General features: G+C 45.5%; 6 protein-coding genes across 6 annotated transcripts; 3 read left to right on the top strand and 3 right to left on the bottom strand.

Moving 5' to 3' along the window:
- Window positions 1–3814: 3814 nt before the first annotated feature.
- T069G_06331 (uncharacterized protein) lies at window positions 3815–4186 on the top strand (the record flags this gene model as incomplete). Its single annotated transcript, XM_056173541.1, has 2 exons — window positions 3815–3891; window positions 3943–4186. The coding sequence occupies 2 exons, from the start codon at window positions 3815–3817 to the stop codon at window positions 4184–4186; spliced, it is 321 nt and encodes a 106-aa protein (XP_056027120.1).
- A 1161-nt stretch (window positions 4187–5347) lies between these two features.
- T069G_06330 (DJ-1/PfpI family domain-containing protein) lies at window positions 5348–6070 on the bottom strand (the record flags this gene model as incomplete). Its single annotated transcript, XM_056173540.1, has 1 exon — window positions 5348–6070. One exon carries the CDS (start codon window positions 6068–6070, stop codon window positions 5348–5350), a length of 723 nt encoding a protein of 240 aa, XP_056027119.1.
- Window positions 6071–7401: 1331 nt separating this feature from the next.
- On the top strand, window positions 7402–10868 carry T069G_06329 (e1-E2 ATPase domain-containing protein; the record flags this gene model as incomplete). The annotated part of the gene is made up of 4 exons (XM_056173539.1): window positions 7402–7714; window positions 7796–8563; window positions 8644–9054; window positions 9145–10868. The coding sequence occupies 4 exons, from the start codon at window positions 7402–7404 to the stop codon at window positions 10866–10868; spliced, it is 3216 nt and encodes a 1071-aa protein (XP_056027118.1).
- Window positions 10869–11015: 147 nt separating this feature from the next.
- Window positions 11016–12338, bottom strand: T069G_06328 (fungal specific transcription factor domain-containing protein; the record flags this gene model as incomplete). Its single annotated transcript, XM_056173538.1, has 3 exons — window positions 11016–11259; window positions 11313–11539; window positions 11592–12338. The coding sequence occupies 3 exons, from the start codon at window positions 12336–12338 to the stop codon at window positions 11016–11018; spliced, it is 1218 nt and encodes a 405-aa protein (XP_056027117.1).
- Window positions 12339–14140: 1802 nt separating this feature from the next.
- Window positions 14141–14932, top strand: T069G_06327 (uncharacterized protein; the record flags this gene model as incomplete). The annotated part of the gene is made up of 1 exon (XM_056173537.1): window positions 14141–14932. One exon carries the CDS (start codon window positions 14141–14143, stop codon window positions 14930–14932), a length of 792 nt encoding a protein of 263 aa, XP_056027116.1.
- A 2819-nt stretch (window positions 14933–17751) lies between these two features.
- On the bottom strand, window positions 17752–19980 carry T069G_06326 (ferric reductase like transmembrane component domain-containing protein; the record flags this gene model as incomplete). The annotated part of the gene is made up of 7 exons (XM_056173536.1): window positions 17752–18005; window positions 18045–18820; window positions 18879–18977; window positions 19033–19287; window positions 19360–19471; window positions 19535–19788; window positions 19862–19980. 7 exons carry the CDS (start codon window positions 19978–19980, stop codon window positions 17752–17754), a joined length of 1869 nt encoding a protein of 622 aa, XP_056027115.1.
- Between the last annotated feature and the right edge of the window lie 1481 nt (window positions 19981–21461).

Below are 21461 nucleotides of genomic sequence, written 5' to 3'. Positions count from 1 at the left end.
TGATTTCTGGAATTCCATTTTTGCCGTGCGGATTAAAATGTAACGATAACTCGGACTCCGGCAACTCAAGCGGGGCGAGATTTCTACCTATATAACCATCTACATCAGTTTAGTCCAACAAATCAGAGAGTTGGACAGAGATGGTATTTAAGTCGACTCATACGTACGAAGTCAGCTCATGCTAAGCAAGCACAACTATCGATTAGTCGAGCAGTGAGCCATGCGCCCCTTACTGGGTTGCGTGGAAATTACTTTGGATAGGACTATTAGGCGTCTTTGCTCCACGATGCAAAGTAATGAACAGGGTACATTAACCCAGAAAACGTAAATGGAAACATAGAAGATACACGTTTAAAGACTTATTGTAAATAACGACTGATAGTATATCAGCCAATTAAAATGTCAATAACTACAAAACCAAAAGGGGAAAAGATATTATTCATGATAGTCACGAGAAGTAAGTCCGCGGTCTTAAATGTTATTCAAGTATTTATGCATAACTTAGCCGGAATATAGACTAAGCACCATCGTCAGTTGATTAGAGCAACGGGACCACCAAAGACGTCCCTTGGCCGGTCAAAAGGGTAGTGTAGTTGCAACTAGTGCGATTATTATAAGTCGGTGGCATTCAGGTGCTACAGAGTTGTACAGGTAAAGATATGTATGTGCAAGCTAAACAAAAGAGGGTGAGTGAGGCTGCATGTACCATATGTTGGTCGTAAAAGTGTTCATTATAACATATACGGGGCTCAAAACACACATCGCCAAATGATAGGGTAGTGGTGTGAGGCTGACCGGTAAGTCACACTGGCAAGGTAGGGCTGCAATGTATGTCATTTTACTATGCCCTCATTCCTACTCCGTACCCTTAGATTTTTGAGATTTAAATTCAATGGGAAAAAAGCTCACACGACGTTTCTCAATACTGATCGGCTTCTTTGCAAATTTAGTGCAGCTGAATCTCTTCCGGCGTTAGAACGAGATGTGCCCGCCATCTTACGGTATACGATGTAATTGCACTCGAGTCACAATGGAGTCTATAAGAACGATTTGGTTTACAGATGTGTGGAAGAACTGATTCGGATTAGGCGGTATTATATGTTGGGCAACCTCGTCGCTGCCAATCCAATCACTGGTAAATATGTGAGCGCCTGGGCTTACTGTCAGCTGCGATACTCAAAATACTCTAACCCCGCTATTTCACCTTTCTTTTTTTTATTACCGCTATGATATTAAGGGCAATTGAAGTATTCCCTTTGGCTGGATCCAATACCAATCAGTCTACGGAGTGAAGATGGTTACAATCATTTTGTGTTGGTTTGCTACACCACGTGCCAATCTGCTTAATCCATCTTATCGTCACTGAATGGACTGCAGGAATTTGAATTCTGGTTCCAAGAGGGACTTATGAAATAGATTGTGTAGTACGAAATAAGTTTTCACAGTTTTTGTGTTGCGAAAATGATCATAGTAGGCTCCTGGCTATAGTAATTTGCTAACCTGCAGCCGAGTTGGTTAGAAGATAGAAGATGCGCCTCTTTGGGACTCCAAAATCCGGCTCAAAATCACATGAACCGACATTTTCAATGCGTAATACTCGTCCTCAAGGGACAGAGTCCTGGCCTATCACTAAAGGGTGAAAAAAAAATTCAGCTCGGGCCGCTTATGTGGGGAGACAGGCAAGCTATACATGGCAAACGGCACGCGTTTCTCGCTCTCGTAATTTTTGGCCATCTTAACAAGCATTTGTCGTCGCGTCTCTGTCGGGCTATCTCATTCCACTCCCTTCACCAAACCCTAGTGTAAAGGACCGGTGGCTGTATTGCGGGACGAGCGAGTGTCACATGGCTACTTTGTGGGTCGAAACATTCATGAGAGGAATAGCAGCAGCATCGTCAATTGTGGAGTCCTGGAGAAGAGTCGGCCCATATAGCGCACTCAAGACGGCTGCAGCCCTGCAAGCCTAGAATCCCTTATGCCGACACAAGCAGAGGTGACTGTCTTCCGTACATCCTTGATAAGAAGGCTTCCCATGAATTTGACGTATGAAGGTGCGTTTGTTCCATTCAACTCGGACCGACTGATACCAACAACGTGGTATCTGAGCATCTAAGTAGTGATGCATGCTCGACATCCATGAGACATGGGGCCAATGGGCGATAAATCGTAATGAAGCAACGCCTTGATAGAAATACGAGTTGTAGTACGGCCGACTTGATCAGAACCTCCATTGATACCGTGTGTATTTCCAGCTACACAGTCAAATGCACTGGCAACGCCATTAGTGGATATGCCATCAAACTTCGACCCAAGATGAAAGCCCCGAAGTACATGAGAGGCAAGCTTGTGAAGTCCTGAAAGGCAGAATATAGCTATATTAGCAATCCACTTATCCATTCAAATGCCCGCTTGGGTGAGAATATGATTCGGAAAAAAAGACCGCCATTCTCTCACTCGCTCGTTTGCCGTCCAGACCGTACATGCGCTGATGCTGACTTTCATGTCCATTTATTGACCTACGTCGCCCAACGACTGCGCCATACATGATGCCTAAGGACATATCTAGGTATGCCAAGTCGCGGCTTAACCAAGAACCAAATGTTAGAACGATAGAAGCGCTTCATCGTGCCATATAAATGTTTTCGGGAGAGACCATTACTGCTGGAGATTGTACTTATATAAATCGCCTTATCAGAGTTGGCATAAGAGTACTAAGCAAGAAAAATAACCGGTATGACATATAGCTGCTGCTTCATAGCCAAGGTTTCCAATCTTGAGCGTAACGCCCTTAAACATCCCCAGTAGTGGCGATACGGCCACAATTTCGCCTCGAGAAATCTCGTTTCAACCCGTGGGGGTCATCTTTGGGCCCATGAATTAGGAAAAACACACTGTTTCTTAGTTACGGAATCACCATTTCAGGACTTGGGAAGGCGTTATTGAAATGTGGGCGCGCTGGAGGTAATCAAATGATGAGCTGCATTTATTTGGATGATTGATGTCATATGTATAGTTGTTAGCTGCGTTAGGATTTCACCGTCAGATTGGTATCCCGAGATGGGACGACCTTTAGAAGTTCTAAAAATATCGAGAGTTCAGCGAAAGCCACCATGGATCTCTGGGTCCGTGATAGCACCGCAAAGACGGGCCTTTTACGATGGGAATATGCGTCCCACCTACAGAAATGTTTCGTAAGGCGTCAAGCTGAGAAAAATACGCGTGAGTTATTGGCGTGCGTAAGTGTGAGTGGGCGCGTTGCCGGATTCCCGCAAAATATTGGACTATGGATCTCTCCGCAAATAAACCCGGGTTGACTAGGATAGCCACGCGGCTAGCTATATTGCGTTACTACATCGCCCCAAAAGCAATACCCAACGCTATGGATTTTCACGAGATACGGTATCAGTCCGGGAATTTCTCCCACTCTCGTTGTCATGGGCCTACACGGCCGGGTCTACCTCGGCGGTGCTTCAAGGAGCTTGAAGAGAATATGGAATAGTCCATGGATATTTTCTGGATCTTTTGTTGATGGATTAGCATCCCATTAATATACTTGCCTGCTGGTGTTTTTGTACTTAAATCTTGCATCACCCCAGAAGAGTATAAGAGGCTTCACCTCGTGTGTAGAATTAGTAGCTGTTGTAATCGTCAAGGTTTTATATTAATTCATTTCTCGCTGCTACATCGGACCCGTGGTGCATTCAATCTACAGTCCACCGTACAATCTCTAGTGCAATCGCTCGCAATTCGACATCAGGTGCCGTAATCAGACAACCCACCTTTTCTGCCTTAGAGCAGAATTATAATTTACGAGATGGCTCCCAGCTGGGTTATACCGGTTGCTTCCCTTAGTTGCATCTGTGGTATTGCATTTATATTTGTTTGGTGGTGGTAAGTAGTTACATATGTGGGTAAAATAATGGATATGTATTGACCTATTAGGTTTCCACGAATGTGGAAAAAGGGTACACACGAAGAGTTCGAGCTTGCTGCCAGAGAACGTGCAGAGCGTGAGCGATACATGCGACAAAGGAACCTCGAAGCAGGCATTACTCCAGAAGAAAAAGACGCCCCCGCGGCATCCGCTCAAGAAAAAGAGACTGCTACTGTAACAACACAAGATAAGGATGCGCCTCCTGCACCAACACAACAAACCCAGATCCCTGCTACACCAGCGCCAGAATAATGCTACTACAAACCATGAGCGAATAATAGAGGGTTGTCGATGTTTACAGGGATACTCCATTCGTTATGAGGACGATTTACACAGCGAGCAATTACTTCAGGAGACAGGTGTATTACAAGGCGCCAGCAAGCTAATAAATTAATATTATACAAATCAAATCGGCTTACTAGATAATCTATAAAAGCCAAAGCATCAGATATTATCTTCAATATACCCAACAAATATGCCTATAACCTGCTTCTCTCCAACTGCTTCCCTAGAAGCTCATATCATCAACAGCCCGCGTTCTGCAGCCTGCAAACAGTCATCGTCCTTTAGACCAGACCGAACAACAACGGCCTCTGCGACCTCATTTATGAAGTGGAAATCATTAAATTACAGCGATTTAAGGTTGCCCAGCGTCGTAATTGTAACAATATTGGCAATTTGGATACGAATAGTCAATATGGGATTAAGGTAGCGGCCGTGGGGTTGAGAACAGGGATTATGATGACCCATGAAGGAAAGTAAATAAGCATTCCGTTTACAAAGGCGATAAATGAAAAAGAAATCTTAGGTAACAAACGGGCGTGAGGTGTGCCTAAACAGACCAGCAGCTGAACGATGTGCTTTGAAGTCCCACCGAGATTCGCTCTATTTCTAGGATCCGAATGCGCCCCGCATCGTCGTGATACATTTTTGGGGGGGAATGTACCAAGACATATTATGGAGATCACAAGGCAGACGCACCAAGGTGTGCACTTCGCATGATTGATTACGTGGTTAGGCTGAAGAGAACCTGTGAACGACCTGGACGTCTCTGGCAAGACCATCAATGAGACACAGTCTTGTGATGTGAATCAGATAATGGATACGAATATGGCGTTATTCACCGAATATGCTCTTGATAGACAAACTTTGCTACTGATTCCCTGAAGGCACTGGCAAACTTTTTAATTCCGGCCAGCTCTCTTAAGTCATCCATATCATTGATGTTCATTATAATTGGTCTAATAGGAAGACTTCTTTATTCCAAGAGGAACAAAGCTTTCAGCTTTTGTGACTTGAATCCCACTTTTTCAGTTGTACATGTATCCGACAAAGTTGAAATAAATGTTGACACGTAGGGGGTCAACTCTTAATATTGAGACTGCTATAGTACGCGGAGGAAATACAATGTATCTACTCCTCATCGTAGTACAGGAATTCATGCGTAGCTACTTTATTTCCCTGTGAATCGAACCTCTGAGGAAAAACCGTATACAGGCCATCATCATCTCTGGCCTCGTAATCAAGGTTGTTGCTAGCTTGAATGAGCACATCCAGCCCATAATTTTCCTTGAGCCAGTGTGCAACCATATCTACCCCAGCAAATGCACCCGAACCGGTCCAGATGTTTCCGTCAACAATCCACTTCTTCTCTCTAGTCCAGTTAACCTTGGGCCAACGCTTACGTACCCAAGCGTATTCGACGTTGTTAACTGTTGCTTTTTTGCCGTCCAAAACACCTGTTGAAGCCACGACACTAGCTCCCGTGCATGTTGTCCACAGCATCTTATCGGCTTCCACATGCTTGCGGATAAACTCAGCATGCTTCGGGTGTAGTTCAAATCTGCTGAGGTACGGCCCAGGGACAAGAAGAATGTCAAGTTCTGGGCATTCCTCGACGGTTGTGGTAGGCATGATTACCATCTGGCTCGACCCAAGGAGAACTGGATCTCTAGTGACACCAATGTAATGGAAGACAAATTGGGGTGCGCGAGATATAATATTTTCATCAATCGGTCCATATTCTTTGACGGCTAAGAAAGCGGACTTGTTGGCGGAGGAGAGGAGATCGGCGGGACCTGCACTATCCACAATCTGAAAGGCATAGGCAAGGATGCCTACATGAGTAACAGCCATATTGAAGAGAGCTTTCAACCAATGAATGGAAGATAAGTTAAGCTTATACTGATAATAGGAAAGTAAAAGATGGCCAGGATGTAAGTGTTGCGTGCTCAACGCTTCAAGATGAGTTATCGCATCTTTAAATAGGCATTAGCCATAACGAATCAAAATTAAATATGGAGAAGAGTTGCAAAGTATGAGTAAAATCCCGCGCAAGACATCATACGACAGCTTCTCAGCCAGTCATACATGCTGTTAGGGGTTCTATCTAAATGTTTGCTCTGTATATCCGCTTTGTCGCGGATGTAGCGAGAGAGTTGTATTCTTAACATAAGAGAAACCTGTGATTGAGATAATCGTGGAGCAACGATTACAAAGATATGGAGCGGGCTCCAGTACTACCACATGGAATTTGAGATCCTTCGATGTTTTTTATGTATGAATAAACTTGGCATCAAATTGAGGCGTTAAGAGATTTCAGTTTGCTGGTGGCCTCTTGCCAAGCCAGTCACTCTCATGACTGGCAATATAAGTCTTCCACATGGCGCTTATTGCGCGGCAGACTATTGTTACTTAATTGCTTAACGCTGAAAAGAAGTAAGATAGTCTCGTAAAAGTGATTGTATCCGGCCTTGAATTAATGAAAAACCCCTCCCAATTCTATGCTGCTGCTTATTATGCAAATGGTCAAACTTTTTTTTTCCGGAAACGGTCGGATGCCGCCATATCGCCAATATAACATGTATCTGCAGCATCATCCTTTTAACTTTAAAAAAAAGCTTATGAAACTATTGATAACAAGAGACTACCATTGTTTAATATTTCAGGATGAACCACGTTGTCCTTAGCATTTCATACACACTGTGGCGTCACTGCGCCTCCACCGCTGGTTTCACAGCCTCATCGCAGTCTATACAGCGTAGCTTGCCAAGCCAGTAGCAAAAACCTTGAAGGTCAAATCTCCTCTTTGTCGTAACAATTTTGATGGAATTTCAAGGCAGATGATGACATCGTCCGTAAGCTGGCTATCGCCAGTAGCTCATTGTCTAACTACGGTATTCATAAGGAGGCCTCACGAACCCATCATTCTATCATCATGATGACTACTCTTTGTAGAATTTCCATACAATACGAAGGTATTGAAACATATATGTTGAAATACATATCTGAGGTAAAGCAACAATTGTTGCTGCCATCAAGAATTACATCAAGAGTTCAGTGAAACGGCATTATCCCCGTATACGCGGCACAAGTCGGAACAATCAAATCTCGCCTACAGAAAAGGGCCCAGCTGTACACCCAAAATCTTCCATCACGATTAATTCTTGTTGCAGCCAGAATTCAGAATGCTAAACGTACTTCAAATGACAAATGACTCACAGAGCTCGTCGAGGACCGTTGACGACAACACAAGGTCCAAGGGCGAACGCTTACACGACAAATCCAGGTCTTTAGAAGGCATTCAGCAGCCTGAAGACTCTATTCTTCGACCAAACCCAGGAGAAGAACACCTATTCGATGTTGAAAACAATCCATTTGCTTTCTCCCCAGGTCAATTGGGCAAGCTTATAAATCCAAAAAGTGTTGCCGCTTTTGTCGCTTTAGGGGGACTTTTTGGGCTAGAAAAAGGTCTGTGGACCAATTGTCGTGCTGGCCTTGGTATTGATGAACATCATATTGTTCAATCAATCACATTCGAGCAAGCGACAACGGCTCACATATCGCCTGGGCTGCTCAAAGAAAGCGAACAAGCTAGGAACCATCCCTTGGTTTACTCCAACGATAAACCAAGCAGTAGCTTCGCTGATAGGAAACGAGTCTTTGGCGAAAATCGGTTGCCAGAACGAAAATCGAAATCAATTCTCCAGCTGGCGTGGATTGCTTTGCATGACCATGTACTCATACTGCTCAGCGTTGCAGCTATTGTCTCGCTTGCCCTTGGATTATACCAGACATTTGGGCAAACGGAACATGAAGGTGCTAAGGTTGAATGGGTTGAAGGCGTGGCGATCATTGTTGCAATCGCAATCGTTGTCATTGTGGGCGCGCTGAATGACTGGCAGAAAGAACGCCAATTCCGAAAACTTAACATGAAGAAAGAGGATCGCTTCGTTAAAGTCATCCGTTCAGGCAGCCCTATGGCCGTGTCTGTTTATGATGTAGTTGTGGGCGATATTATGCTTCTGGAACCAGGCGATATTATTCCAGTTGATGGAGTCTTTGTCCAAGGCCATGGTCTGAGTTGTGATGAGTCTTCAGTCACAGGGGAGTCTAATTTAGCCAAAAAGGTCCCAGCGGACGATGTACAGCAGGCACTTCTCAACGAAGAAGGATCAGAACTGAAAAGGCTGGATCCATTTATCATCTCTGGGGCGAGAGTCTTGGACGGTGTAGGATCTTTCCTCGTCACTTCCGTTGGGCAGAACTCAAGTCACGGTCGGACCATGATGTCACTATCGGAGGATCCTGGGCCTACGCCCCTGCAACAAAAACTGAATGTTCTGGCTGGTAAGCACTGCTTGGTTCCATACGATTAATTACAGCCTCGGATATTTGAGCAATAGGAGGCTAATGAGTATATACTCTAGGTTACATCGCAAAACTTGGAGGCGGGGCGGGGTGCTTGTTGTTCACCGTCCTTTTTATCGAGTTTCTGATCAGACTGCCCGGAAACGATGGGTCTCCAGAAGAGAAAGCACAAGACTTTCTACATATTCTTGTCATGGCCATCACCATCATTGTCGTGGCTGTCCCTGAAGGACTCCCACTGGCGGTGACACTGTCGCTGGCGTTCGCTACCAAGCGCATGACAAGAGAAAATAATCTCGTTCGCCACCTTCAATCATGCGAAACAATGGGAAATGCCACCGTAATCTGCTCAGATAAAACAGGCACCCTCACAGAAAACGCTATGACTGTGGTCACCGGTGCACTAGGCCGCGAGCCACTGCTATTTGGTGATAAGAATCAACAACTTGGACTTGATGATAGTGCGCTTCGTACACAGCATTCTCAAACGAAGTCTAAAAGATCAGCCAGCGCATCGTCGGCACATGTGGAGATGCAGGAATATGAACAGATTTCTGTAGACCAATTGTCTTCAAAGCTCTGTACGGAGGTTCAAAATCTACTAAAGACCGCTCTTGCAGTAAACACTACTGCTTTTGAGAGTGAAGAGAACGGCAGGATGGTATTTGTGGGAACTAAAACAGAGACAGCCCTCCTTGATTGGGTTCGTCGATATTTTGGACTTGGTCCAGCCTCTTTGGAACGTGCCAACAGCTCTCTAGAGCAGCTGTTCCCATTTAAATCAGAGCACAAATGCATGGGAGCAGTAATCAAGCTGTCTCAATCGGATATTTGCAAAGGCGAAGCAAAGTATCGATTATTTGTGAAGGGAGCTCCGGAAGTTGTCTTAGCAGAATGCAGCACCTCACTGTTTGAAGTATCGAAATGTATATCACAGGTACCGATGTCGGAATACCAGAAAGATACTATCAGACATATCATATATGGCTTTACGACGCAATCATTACGAACTTTGGCTCTTTCATATGTCGACTTCCAGGAGTGGCCCCCGCATTGGCTCCAAGCAGACGACAGCTCAACGGGTTCTAACGATATTGAGCTTCCCGATCTTCTTCAAGATATGACGTGGGTTGGCGTTGTGGGGATTCGAGATCCTGTTAGACAAGGAGTCCCTGCTGCGGTCGAAGCTTGCCGAAGAGCATCAGTGTCAGTCAAGATGGTGACCGGTGACAATATTGAGACAGCAAGAGCAGTCGGGAGAGAATGTGGCATATTGAAAACTTCATCTGGAGAAGAAGGCTTGGTGATGGAAGGACAAGACTTTCGCCGACTACCTGATAAAGAAAAAGAAGAGGTTGCCAAAGATATCTGTGTTTTGGCCAGGTCCAGCCCGGAAGATAAACGCATCCTCGTCAAAACTCTACAGAGCCTCGGTGAGATTGTCGCAGTGACAGGGGATGGTACGAATGATGCGCCGGCTCTGAAGGCCGCTGATGTGGGCTTTTCCATGGGCTTATCTGGAACAGAAGTCGCTAAAGAGGCATCTGATATTATCTTGATGGATGATAACTTTACGTCTATTGTTAAGGCACTTGGTTGGGGGCGGGCCGTTAACGACTCCGTGAAGAAATTTTTGCAGTTCCAACTCACTGTCAACATCACAGCAGTTATCATAACATTTGTTACGGCTGTATCCGATAACAACGAAACTGCAGTGCTCAACGCAGTACAACTGCTGTGGGTTAATCTCATTATGGACACATTTGCGGCGCTTGCACTTGCGACAGATCCACCAACAGGAAGCGTACTTCAACGTAAACCAGAGCCGCGGACAGCTTCTCTTATTAGCTTCATCATGTGGAAGATGATCATCGGCCAATCCATCTACCAGCTGATTGTTTGCTTCGTACTATGGTTTGCCGGATCTGGCCTCGGTTACCCAGAGTCCCAGTTAAGAACTCTTATTTTCAACGTGTTTGTTTTAATGCAAATCTTCAAGCTCATAAACAGCCGTCGCATCGATAACAAGCTGAACATCTTCGAGGGTTTGCACCACAATTGGCTGTTCATGGTGATGATGTCGATTATGGTCGGTGGGCAATTAATTATTATTTATGTTGGTGGTGAGGCGTTTGTCGTCGTCCGGCTCACTGGTGAGCAATGGGCCATCTCTATTGGCTTAGGTGTTGGCTCAATTCCCGTGGGTATTCTCATTCGCTTACTTCCCGATGAAGCCTTACGAAAGTGTTGTTATAAGATTATTAAAATAATTAGGCGCAAGTAGTTATATTCCCTAGTCATTATTTCCCCTACGCTATTGTCGTTGGTTCTATTCTCTGGTGAAGTACTGAGATGACCCCCAATTCCGGTATTGCGACATTGCTCACATATATAGAGCCTCTTTTAGTTGTCCTATTGAGTTCTGAGATATTTAAGTGCAGCTTGATGTGTCTTTCGAGACGGCTGAGCGTGCAAGCTGAATAAATGATTCGACCATTTTCTCCAACTCAGATGGAACAACAGATTGGGTGTGTAGTTTTGCCTTCATCGACTGGAAATATGACAGCGTTGTGTTTAATAGATCTAAATCTTCGCTGGTGGTTGGTGCCTCTGGATTACACGTAATATGGTTGAAAACCACGAAAAATGAGGTAAAAGGGTAATAAAGGAGTGTCCTAACGATACGAAGTTAGTTTACCATTAGCAGTAATGAATCAAGCTTTCTCACCAGAATATTCCTCTATATACATGGTGTTTACTCGAAAGGTGTGGAAGAAGGGACAGAGCCTCCCGCGAGGACTCGAGTCGGAGAGTAGTGTATTGGACATCTTCTGGTAATGTCAAGACGAGGATATGTAAATACTTGAACCTCATGAGTCGAATTGCAAGAGACATTCCACGAAGCTGTTCTTCACTGGCATTGTCGGCTTCAAGCTCCCGAGCTTCTGATAAGATCTATAGAATGTGAGCTCGGAATTTGAGAGTTCGATATAAAGCTGTGGCATACCTGTCTTGTTGACACGTCCCAATCATCCAGATACGATATTAAGCCCTCCCTACCACCGTATTGAGCGCCATTAATCGGGATATGAAGGATTAAACCAGTTAATCTTGCCAACTTGATATTTTGAGTCAAGAAGTGGGCGCCAAATGTTGACGAATAAGGCTGTGAATGAGCATTGTTGAACTGCCCATGTCGGGGGCGAAATTTTAGGAGATGCTGGAAATCAGGCAAAGGCACATTTTCATACAGTTTACTTGGTAATAATATTGGGTGACCAAAAGCCAAGGAGCATGCTTTATCAACCATGAATAGTACCCAAAAGAGAGTCAGTCGGCGCTGTTGTTCTGTGGAGTAGTGCTGCTCCGTGAGGTGTAGGTTTAGGGCTTGTGCCTGTCGGCAGGCGTGGCTAGCAAGCATCCACGATAGGCTAGGAGAAGTATAATCCTCTCCAAGGCAAGAAAGCATGGTCAAGGCTTGAACATTCACCTCGTTTGGTTCTAGGAATATTTTGGCATCATCTAAGGCAAGTCGAATGTTATGCCGGAATGATGTGGTGAGGTGGCTAAGTGTCTGGTCCTTGTTGGAGATGATGAGGAATATAAAATTAATGTAAAGTACCCAACTGCGCTGGGTAACTGATGCAGGCTCAAAAACAACTTCCATCAAGATCTGGTCAGAAGGCTTGATGGCGATCAGGTCAGCCAGGTTAGAGACATTCAGAGACCCTTGGAGAAACTCATTATTCAGCATCTTGGCGGCAAAGATTACACAATGCAATATACTTACGACTAATAAGCGTATATCCAAGAGCTCTTGATGGAATAAAAAAGCCAGCTACTGCCTCATTTCCCAACAGAGAAATGTCACAGCTTGCGTCCAGACTAGCTCGTATTAATGGGCTAGGATGATATTGGAGACTTCCAGAACCAGGCTGTTGATAGGATAATAGACTTGCGTTACTATTAAGGATTTCCACATCTATGGAGATATTTGCAGGTGGAACAAATAGCAGATTTTGGTTAGGAGGTGTTTGAGTGTTAGTCTCTTCTCCATCAACTGATTGATATTGGATTGTTTCAAATCGTGAACTTTTTTCGGATGCGATCGTGGCATCTACCCTGTTCACATTAGGACTTAAACTATCCACAGCGCGGGCCAGTTTCTCAAGAGCTACCTCTATACGACTGAGGCGCTCCTGAAAACTGTCTAAGTCTTTCTTTGTTGGGTATAGGATCCTGTTATCCGCGCTTCCAGACGAATAAGTACAACAAATAGATCCAAATCTCCGAAACCACGTACCTTGAGGCTCCCGTTTGGTATCTTGGAGCCGAAACTCCTTTGGAATAGACACACTTGCCAGGCCAAGGGCGGCAAGTGGCACACTTCGGCTGTTCACGAGAGCACCTATCCTAGCTTAGCTGTGGACGGACAGATTACCAACCTTACAGATTTACTCACTCCAGTATGGCTTACTTGATTTTTTTCTCTCTGCAGAAATCACACTGCACGGTTATTTAGCTACTACTTCTGCATATCGTCAAGCCATCTCAATTGGATTGGTGCGTACTGCAAAGCGTGACAAAGACACTGACAATGGGTCAGGGGACGGCACCAGAGGCGTCGATGTATTCTCCATACTCCTCAGCGAAGTCGGCTCGCCAGAGTCAAAAGAGTGCGTTGTTAGCGACCGACAAAGTCCACAAGGATTTGTATACGGAATGCCCGAGGGAGCTGTTGCTTGAATCCGTGCGGAGAGTAAAATTTCGTGAGAATCCCTTTCGAAGATCAAAAAGGGATTGGACGTGTCTCGCAACCATTTCGCGAGCACCTGCATACCTACATAGGCATAGTCTCTTGACTTAAACATAGCCACAACGTTGACGTAGCGGCAACGCGGGTCCCGGCTGATGTGGAATAGGAATGTCGGCACCCATGATTGCCGACAGTGTGGAGCACTTCTTCCACGCCGACTTTGCGGTTGCTAGATTGGAACTTTTACAGGAGTCGTATACTTTTGAGAATTTTGCAGATTGGACATGCCCGGGGACATGTAAATGTAGCATCGGGTATAGCCAATCAATGTTGCTCATTGGCATCTTTTGACCTAGCCGAGGTAAATTGCTACCTGCGCCCCGGCATGCTTAAAATTGGCCTTCCACTGACTCGCTTTGGATGACTTGGTTACTGCATCATTGTCGTTACAGTTTATGGATACGATTCGGCATTTGTTGCTAGTCGCTTGATATCATCGTGCCTTGTCGAAGGTCATGTATGGAGATATTGAAGGTGGCTCAGACAGTAGCTAGCGCAGCACAGGTATCTTTTACTGACAGTGCTTAATGTCTGTGTCTATCGTAAGGGATGGATACAATCATCACTTCACCTCACTCTTGTTCTTTATAAAATACAATTCATGCTCCGTTCTGACTCGAGATTTCTTTTCACTACCTGTCTTTCAGCTTCTTTGATTCGTTACGTCCAAACCCACGGCGTATTATCTGATACATATAATTACAAACTTCCATTACATTCACTACTCCATAGCGGAAGCAATGAGCCGCCCTTTTGATGCATATGATGGCATTGCCTGCGGCGAAATTGCCATCTACTGCCTGTACCTTGGTGGTGCCATCTTCCTGTGTCGCAAACACGGTTTTGGCAGAAGTGCCGGCTGGCGTTTCCTTATTATGCTGTCTCTTGCTCGCATCATTGGCGATGCTATGCGACTGGCAACCATTTCGCTACCAACCAACCAGAGTCTGTACATTGGCTGGTTAATCCTTCTTGGTGTTGGCCTCGGTCCTCTGGTTCTTACTTTACATGGACTCCTCGGCCGCCTTATCGACTCTATTGGCAATCAAGGTCCGCTTCTTATCAAATCTACTCACCGCCGTCTTCTTGAGCTTCTTATGCTGGCTGGCATGGTTCTGGTGATCATTGGCGGAACACAGTCGAGTTACACTCTCACCAATGGAAGCCCAGTTACTCATTACGTTACTCCCAGCTATGTCGGAACGGGCATTATAGCTGCCGTCATAGGGCTCTTGATCCTGGAAATCTTACTTGTATACAAGAATCGGGACTATATCATCCAAGGCGAAAGGCGCATTCTCTTTGCAATTGTCATATGCATTCCTTTTGTTCTAGTACGCCTTGCTTACTCCTGCAGTCTCGTCTTTGGTGGCGTTCATACCAGTGCCTGGCTCTTACTTGGAATGTCTACGGCAATGGAGGTCACTGTGACGCTTATCTGCGAAATTCTGGGCTTCACCATTCATACCGGCTTTGTTGAGCAAACAGGCGAGGAGATGCAGCCAATGGCTCGATTTTCAGCGTTAAAATAACAACTGTGTGGGTACTATGAAGAGAATTTCAAGCATTTTCTCTCAAAGACCCTAGGTCTCTCTTTTAGCATTGTTATATTTTTATCTTCTGGTCTTTTATTATATCTCAATCGTGTTTCATTTACCCTATACAGAATAACTACTGCATTAATCATTTCCTCAAATAAAAATGTATATTCACTTATTTCTCATGTCGCTATAACATATAGATAGACCTTTCATTTTACTTCATTCAAGTGCCGGATAGCTTTTGTATTCGGTCTCTAATACTATCGTAATCTTTGTAATAATCTTCCGCTCATTGTTCAACAATCTTCTGAGCAGGCAAACCGATTGACTCAAGTTGCATGTTAGCTAGCCGTATATAGTTAGCATCGAAATGGTCCCTCTTGTTAACTGTGATTGGATATGCCCGGAAGGAAATAAGCAGGTCGTTCCGGTAGCAGCCAATCGTATGTCAGAGTCATAGCTGATACGGGTTGCATGACTCCATAAGCGGATAATACGTGTCTCGCCTATGAGACCCCGTTTTTCTCCCCATTTGGAAACTCATGCGAGACGGCGACTAATACCGATTCCTTTGCATCAAACAACAGAAGAAGTTGGCATGACTATTATAGCTCCAACCTCACTTTGGAAAACTTGGGTAACTCAGTTCTTAACTACGCTGTATCAAAGTTTGCTTCGTTTCCCCGAATGTCGCTCACTCCAACCGTTTACCGCATAGTGTGACCGATAAAGTAAATTTTATTATTATTTTCGCTGCAATTACTACTCTCTCTTCATCTCACCACCCTTTATCCCCCATTACACTCTCTTGCCCGCTGCCTTACCCACCACCTTCTCTTTCAGTGCATCTACCTTTACCTACGATCCTCAAGTGTATCACCGAAGCGCAAAACTGCTGCTCTCTTCCCTCAGACAGTGCTATTCAACGCTGACGTGGCTGTTGATCTTGCTATTGTTGCTGCTGATCAGCCCTCAAAAGTCTTACTGATTCCACTCAGAAGGATTGAATATAAGTTTAACCAACCTGATTGGCAGCTTGGGTCATCCTAACATTGTGACTAGGTCGGCTGCTGGTGTTGTAGGCAGTTTGTCCCGATTGCTGGGCTCTCTCACGTTGCTCTCTTTCCTTTTGAGCTTTGCTATTCCTGTACTTCTTGACAGCAGAATAAATAAGCATCTTGAAATGTGTTTTTTTTTGTAATAGGAGGTCAATGTGGCTGTGAAAGTAGAAATTGATCTTATAGGATAATGTATCTATTATAAATGGGAAGTTTGAGGAATTGGTAAGTTTTAAGAAGCGATGAAGGAGAAGGCAGGCACTGAATTTATAGTTCATGTCTAAGGAGGACTACCGACTTCGCAATTGCTGTAGGGGTATTTGGTCGTCACCGCTCACCTAGCTGTCAAAAGTGATTACACGTGATGGAGATTCCGTCCCTACGGACATCTTCAGCACAGCCTTAACAGTCCCTGCTTCTCCACTATGCGCGTGGTCACTGGAGAATCGGCATCATTGATAAAGGAGTCAGGCCGTAATCTTAATAACCACACTAAGCACTAAAATCCCTAATGGTGGTACCGGACATAAGAGGTACTATCGGAAGATCGGCTTGTTGCAGATACATAAAGCGTGATTACCAACTCTTGGTTCCCTCCCTCTATGGTACTTTGGCTAAACCTCTCTGCCATATCGTCAAGATTGCGCCATTGCTATGGAGCAAATATGGTACAATACGAATTAGATCAGCGGGCAACATTATCTCTTAGGCTTCATTCTTTTGCTGGTGCTCGGCGGGTTGACTATTAAGCAATGGAGGCCTAATGGTCCGGCCACTTAGTCAACCTGCCGGCTAATGATTAACTGACCAAGTTCATAATTGATGGTTTTTAGGATGGTGGGAAGTATTCTCTACCGTGAACCAGCCGAAGAAGAGGTACAGAGTATACATATTCTGGGATGGGTCATAGAATTACTCCAGTTTCCCTTTCTTGCGTTAGACAACATTGTAGATAAAGATCTGTGGCGCAGAGGGGGATGAGCCTGACATGGCAGCCTGGAATTGAGGCAGGTGCCGTCTTTGCTCGGACACTCCTTCGTTCGGCCTTTCCGAAGAATTATCTCAACGCACACAAGGCCGTTCACAGCTAGTTGAGTCTATCCATCAAGAGACCCAGCTATATTAGAGCTACGATACAATGGTGGCTAAGCAAGGACCTGATAATTCGTGTACTTTTTGCTTTCGTATAGTGCGAGACATCTCCATCAGATTGTGTAAATGTTACTATCCTCTAGTCGTTCTAGCGCTGCATTACTTTGATCTAAGCATGCCCGGGGGGTCATTAAACTACGCGCATCCTTATAAACGGGCTACGGTGTGTTAACAGTCGCAAAATAATTTTATAGACCTCTATGGCTGCCGAGAAAAGAACGAAAAAAAAAAGGCCGAGATATTAGAGAAAACTCGTGTCCTTGGCTTATTGCTGAAACATTGAAGAGAAGCAAAGATGACCAACTGATCGCTTGATTAGCCAGCTATGGTCCTCAACATGGTTGATGCATTTGCATTATACGAGACAGAGGCAGTCCAGCACATTGAAAAAGAGATTGTAAGAGCGGCTTAGTCTGAAGAGTTGAAACACAATGTCTCTACTGCTTCCTTGAGATTTTAGTTGTAATTTGATCATGTGTATATATGGACGTTAAATGTATATAAAAGAGGGTCAGAAAAACTGTAATAGCTGAATTAGAGGAAGGCTATGCTCCTCCTGATGGACGATTTAATATTGTAATTATAAAGAGCGATAACTATTTATGCCCAAGAGAAATGCTCAGAATGCAAATATACTCCTCCAGACCTAGAGCCTTTGAGGATATTTAGGTTTGCATCCGCAACAGCATTTCGAACATCATCTTGCATAGTAACCGGCCCGCAAACAAAGACAGCAAGTGACTCCCCTCCATTTGCTGTTATTGCTACCTCTTCTTGGACAATCAGCGGTAGTTGAGGCCGTCCGTCGAGTTGCTCGTCGAACAGTGCCGATGCCGTAGTCTCTGTTCTGCCATCTTGGGCAATGATGTTCTCTGGCAATGAGGCAGACTTACTTAAATCCGCTGGAAGGTCAAGAGTTTTATCAGCCAGATCTACCTCTTGTGCAGCCTCCCCAGTTAAGTGTAATTGGATACGAATATTGGAAATTGACTCCAGTCTCTCGTATCGAGATAGCAGCTTCTTGACAGTTCTTATGTACCACGAACGAGTAGTGGCGTCTCGGATTGCCACTACGACGCGGAGAGTGAATGGGCCGTGAATTCTGCCCTCAATACCTCCCGTTTTTCCTGTTATGCCATCAAGGTTTGCTGCTTGGCCACGCTCTTCATCAACTGTCTTTGATTGACACATGATGAACTGCTCAATGAATGGCAAGGTCCATCCCGCACCTGATCCTCCTGCAATGACAAGAAGATGGTCGCTGTGAGCATATGATTGCAGGTTAATTCCTCCATAAGGACCATCGACAAGTACAGGAATGGAGGCACCCGAGGTTTTCAGAGCAGACTGGTACAGACGTGCCGTTAAGCCGCTCTGATGGCGAATGTAGAAGATGAGCTCCGATTTTTCTTCTGTTACATTGGATGGCATAGAGCAAATTGTGAATGGATGCGCCGAAAAGGATTGGAAGAACCCAAAGCCGGTGAAGCGGAGGAAGCAGTGCTGACCAGGGATCCACGCAAAGTTCGCCGGGATTGAAATGCGTGTGAAGCCGCCGTCCTCAACGGTGACCTGAGCCTTTGATCGCGTACCGTACTCGAAACAAGTCCGCACCCATGGATAAACATAGCAAGGGACGTACACAGCTGCTGTCGCAATGAAGTAATGCCTGTGGAACCATCAGTGTCTGGGGCGGAGGGATACTAATAGCTGCAGCTTGCCCTTACCAAGAAGTCAAGGTGTAATCGCAATGCCAGAAGAATATCAAGACGAATACTGCGGCGGCGAGTAAATGGGTTGCTTTGAAAAATTCATAACCCAAGTTTCTGCGTAATGTGTCAGATGTGTAGTCTTGGTGTTGTATTCTGTTCCACCACCTACCGAATCACACTGTGAGACGCAAAAGTAAGCCAAGCCTGCAAAATGATGGCTACGATGCCGGTCCAGTAAAATATCATGCCCATCTCAAACTGCATGACCATGTCGTGAAATCTTATGTGAAAGACGATAAAGGGAAATGTATGCATAAGTGCGAGGAGGAAAAAGGCGTAAGATATCCATCGATGGAACACTTGGAGCTTCTCGTGCGAGACACCCGTGAGGAGTGTGATCCAGTTCGTCTTGGTCGCTGTCGCGCTGCAAAAGAGGAGGAATAAACGTTAGTATTTTGACGAGTGCTTGCTGGGTCGGGTTATCTGAGAGACCTACAAGACAAAAGGCATGCATGCCAGAGCCATCCATCCCGATCTTGTGCCTAATGGTGGAGAGCCGCCGAAATCCAAACTTGGCCAGTAATAGGGCTGGGGAATCAGATCCATGCCTGAAAAGTCAATTTGTCAATACCAATGTCTGCCTCATCCAACCAACCTCGCAGTCGACTTACAGAAGAAAAAGATAGTTCCTACAGCCGCAAGAAGCAGAAGCCCCAAGGGGGCCGAGTTCCATCGCAACGTCTGGATGTGGAAGCCGCGGTAAGATAAGTATCGTGTTACTGCGATCACTCTCTGCCAAGGTGAAGAGCCGCGCCATGTCCGCTGTCCCAACAACTGTGAGACAATGTTGCCAATGACGAAGATGCCGAGGACGCTCAATAGGAAGGCGATTGTCGACAACGCATAGACATGGTCGGCGATGAACCTTGTGAGATAGTTATTTAGTATTGACGTCGAGCAGTTGTATCTCAGTTACTGTTAGAGTTGGTTTTACTTACCAGAAATGCCAACGTTGCTGATAGTAATCGCACTGCTCCTGTGTGAAGCCAAAGCTGTCGCAAGTAAACTCGCGACTTCCCGTCAGTGTGATGGGCGGCGTAAGCCAGGCGGCGGACATGGTAAATGCTTTTCAAAGGCGAATCAGCAACTCTTTGGTTTCTATTTCACTTCAGAAAACAACATTGGGTTCATTTGTGTGCGATGCTGATGTGAAGAGAGGATGAGTGAAATGGGCCGCCGCTGCTCAAGCACTCTGCTGGATACATCTATCACTGTGCCGCCCTAGAACCTTGTCTAAAGGCAGTACGAGTTTGCGCCTGCCCATAACACACAAGGTACATTATGTGTACACCAATGGGATGCTGAGCTTAGCTGATGACCTGTTGCATCGCTTTGTGCTTCGTCCCTGTAGGTGTGTACTCCTCTGACTGATGTCGTCGTGAAGGGTTGTGGCCCCCACGCCGGTGTCACAAATGGCGATTCATGCGTGTCTAGATCCCCCATATGGGACTGAAGAAGCCAACAACGGACCCGGACAGGGGCAAGATCGCAGCTCATTCGCCCAGAATCATGCAGAAGCACATGGCATGGATTTTAAACATCCTTCCGCTGTAGCTGGGGTCACACTTGCAGTAGCGCGATGACTCTGTTTGAGCAAGTTTGCGCACGTATTTTCGATCGGCTTCCTTGTCCTAGTGGTCAGATACCTACTGGTGAGTTTCCTAGCCCATGTTGTCTGAGAAACGTTGCTGCATCGAAAGATTGAATGTATGGATTCTTTGTCCAACTGTCTCACGCAGGTAGGTAAGGATACGCGACCTATGACCGATCCCAACAAGCTGATACGGCTTACAGTAGCGTAGTCTGAGCGTTTTCATAGACACACAGAGTTGTTTCTTTCTCTGCGAAGTTGGTGTGTTATCATCTTCGTCTTTCATGTGACTCTTATTCCGATGGTCTGGCCCGACGGCGTGCTCATGTTCCTATACCCTGCTCAACGATCGTTGCGAGACGGACGAAGTTACTTTCTATTTTGTTCCTACTCATGGTGAGCCACTCAAATTGTCTCTGCCACTGAGATTTTACTTTATTCCAACAATTTGTGCTTGCCCTGGCCGTAACGCGGAACCCGGCGCAAAAACACAACAATCACCACCATGGACTCAGCATCACCGTCAATGGACATGCCAATGGGCGCTACCTCCGCCATGGCCATGCCTTCTTCGACAGACGGCCCAATGGATATGTCATCATCCAACATGACGATGAACATGGAGTCCATGATCATGGCGTTCTTCACTTCAACAAGCACACCTCTTTGGTCATCGGCTTTCACGCCCAACACGACCGGGCAGTACGCAGGAGCATGCATCTTTCTTATTGCTTTTGCTGTCGTGTTCCGTATGTTGCTGGCATTGCGATTCAACTTATACAAGGTGGTGGCCGTCGTCAAGCGGAGGCGTAGTGGCGGTCTACTTCAGCCAGACATAATCGAGACCAAGGCGACGCCAAGACCTTGGAGAGCTAGCGAGGCTATCCTGTCAGGAGCACTTGATACAGTGATTGCGGGAGTGAGCTATCTACTGTTAGTCTGAAATA

This window comes from Trichoderma breve, chromosome 4 (assembly GCF_028502605.1).
Source record: "Trichoderma breve strain T069 chromosome 4, whole genome shotgun sequence".
Lineage (NCBI taxonomy): Eukaryota > Fungi > Ascomycota > Sordariomycetes > Hypocreales > Hypocreaceae > Trichoderma > Trichoderma breve.
The sequence above is the reverse complement of the archived record's forward strand: the minus strand, read 5'-3'. Positions and strand labels throughout refer to the sequence as shown.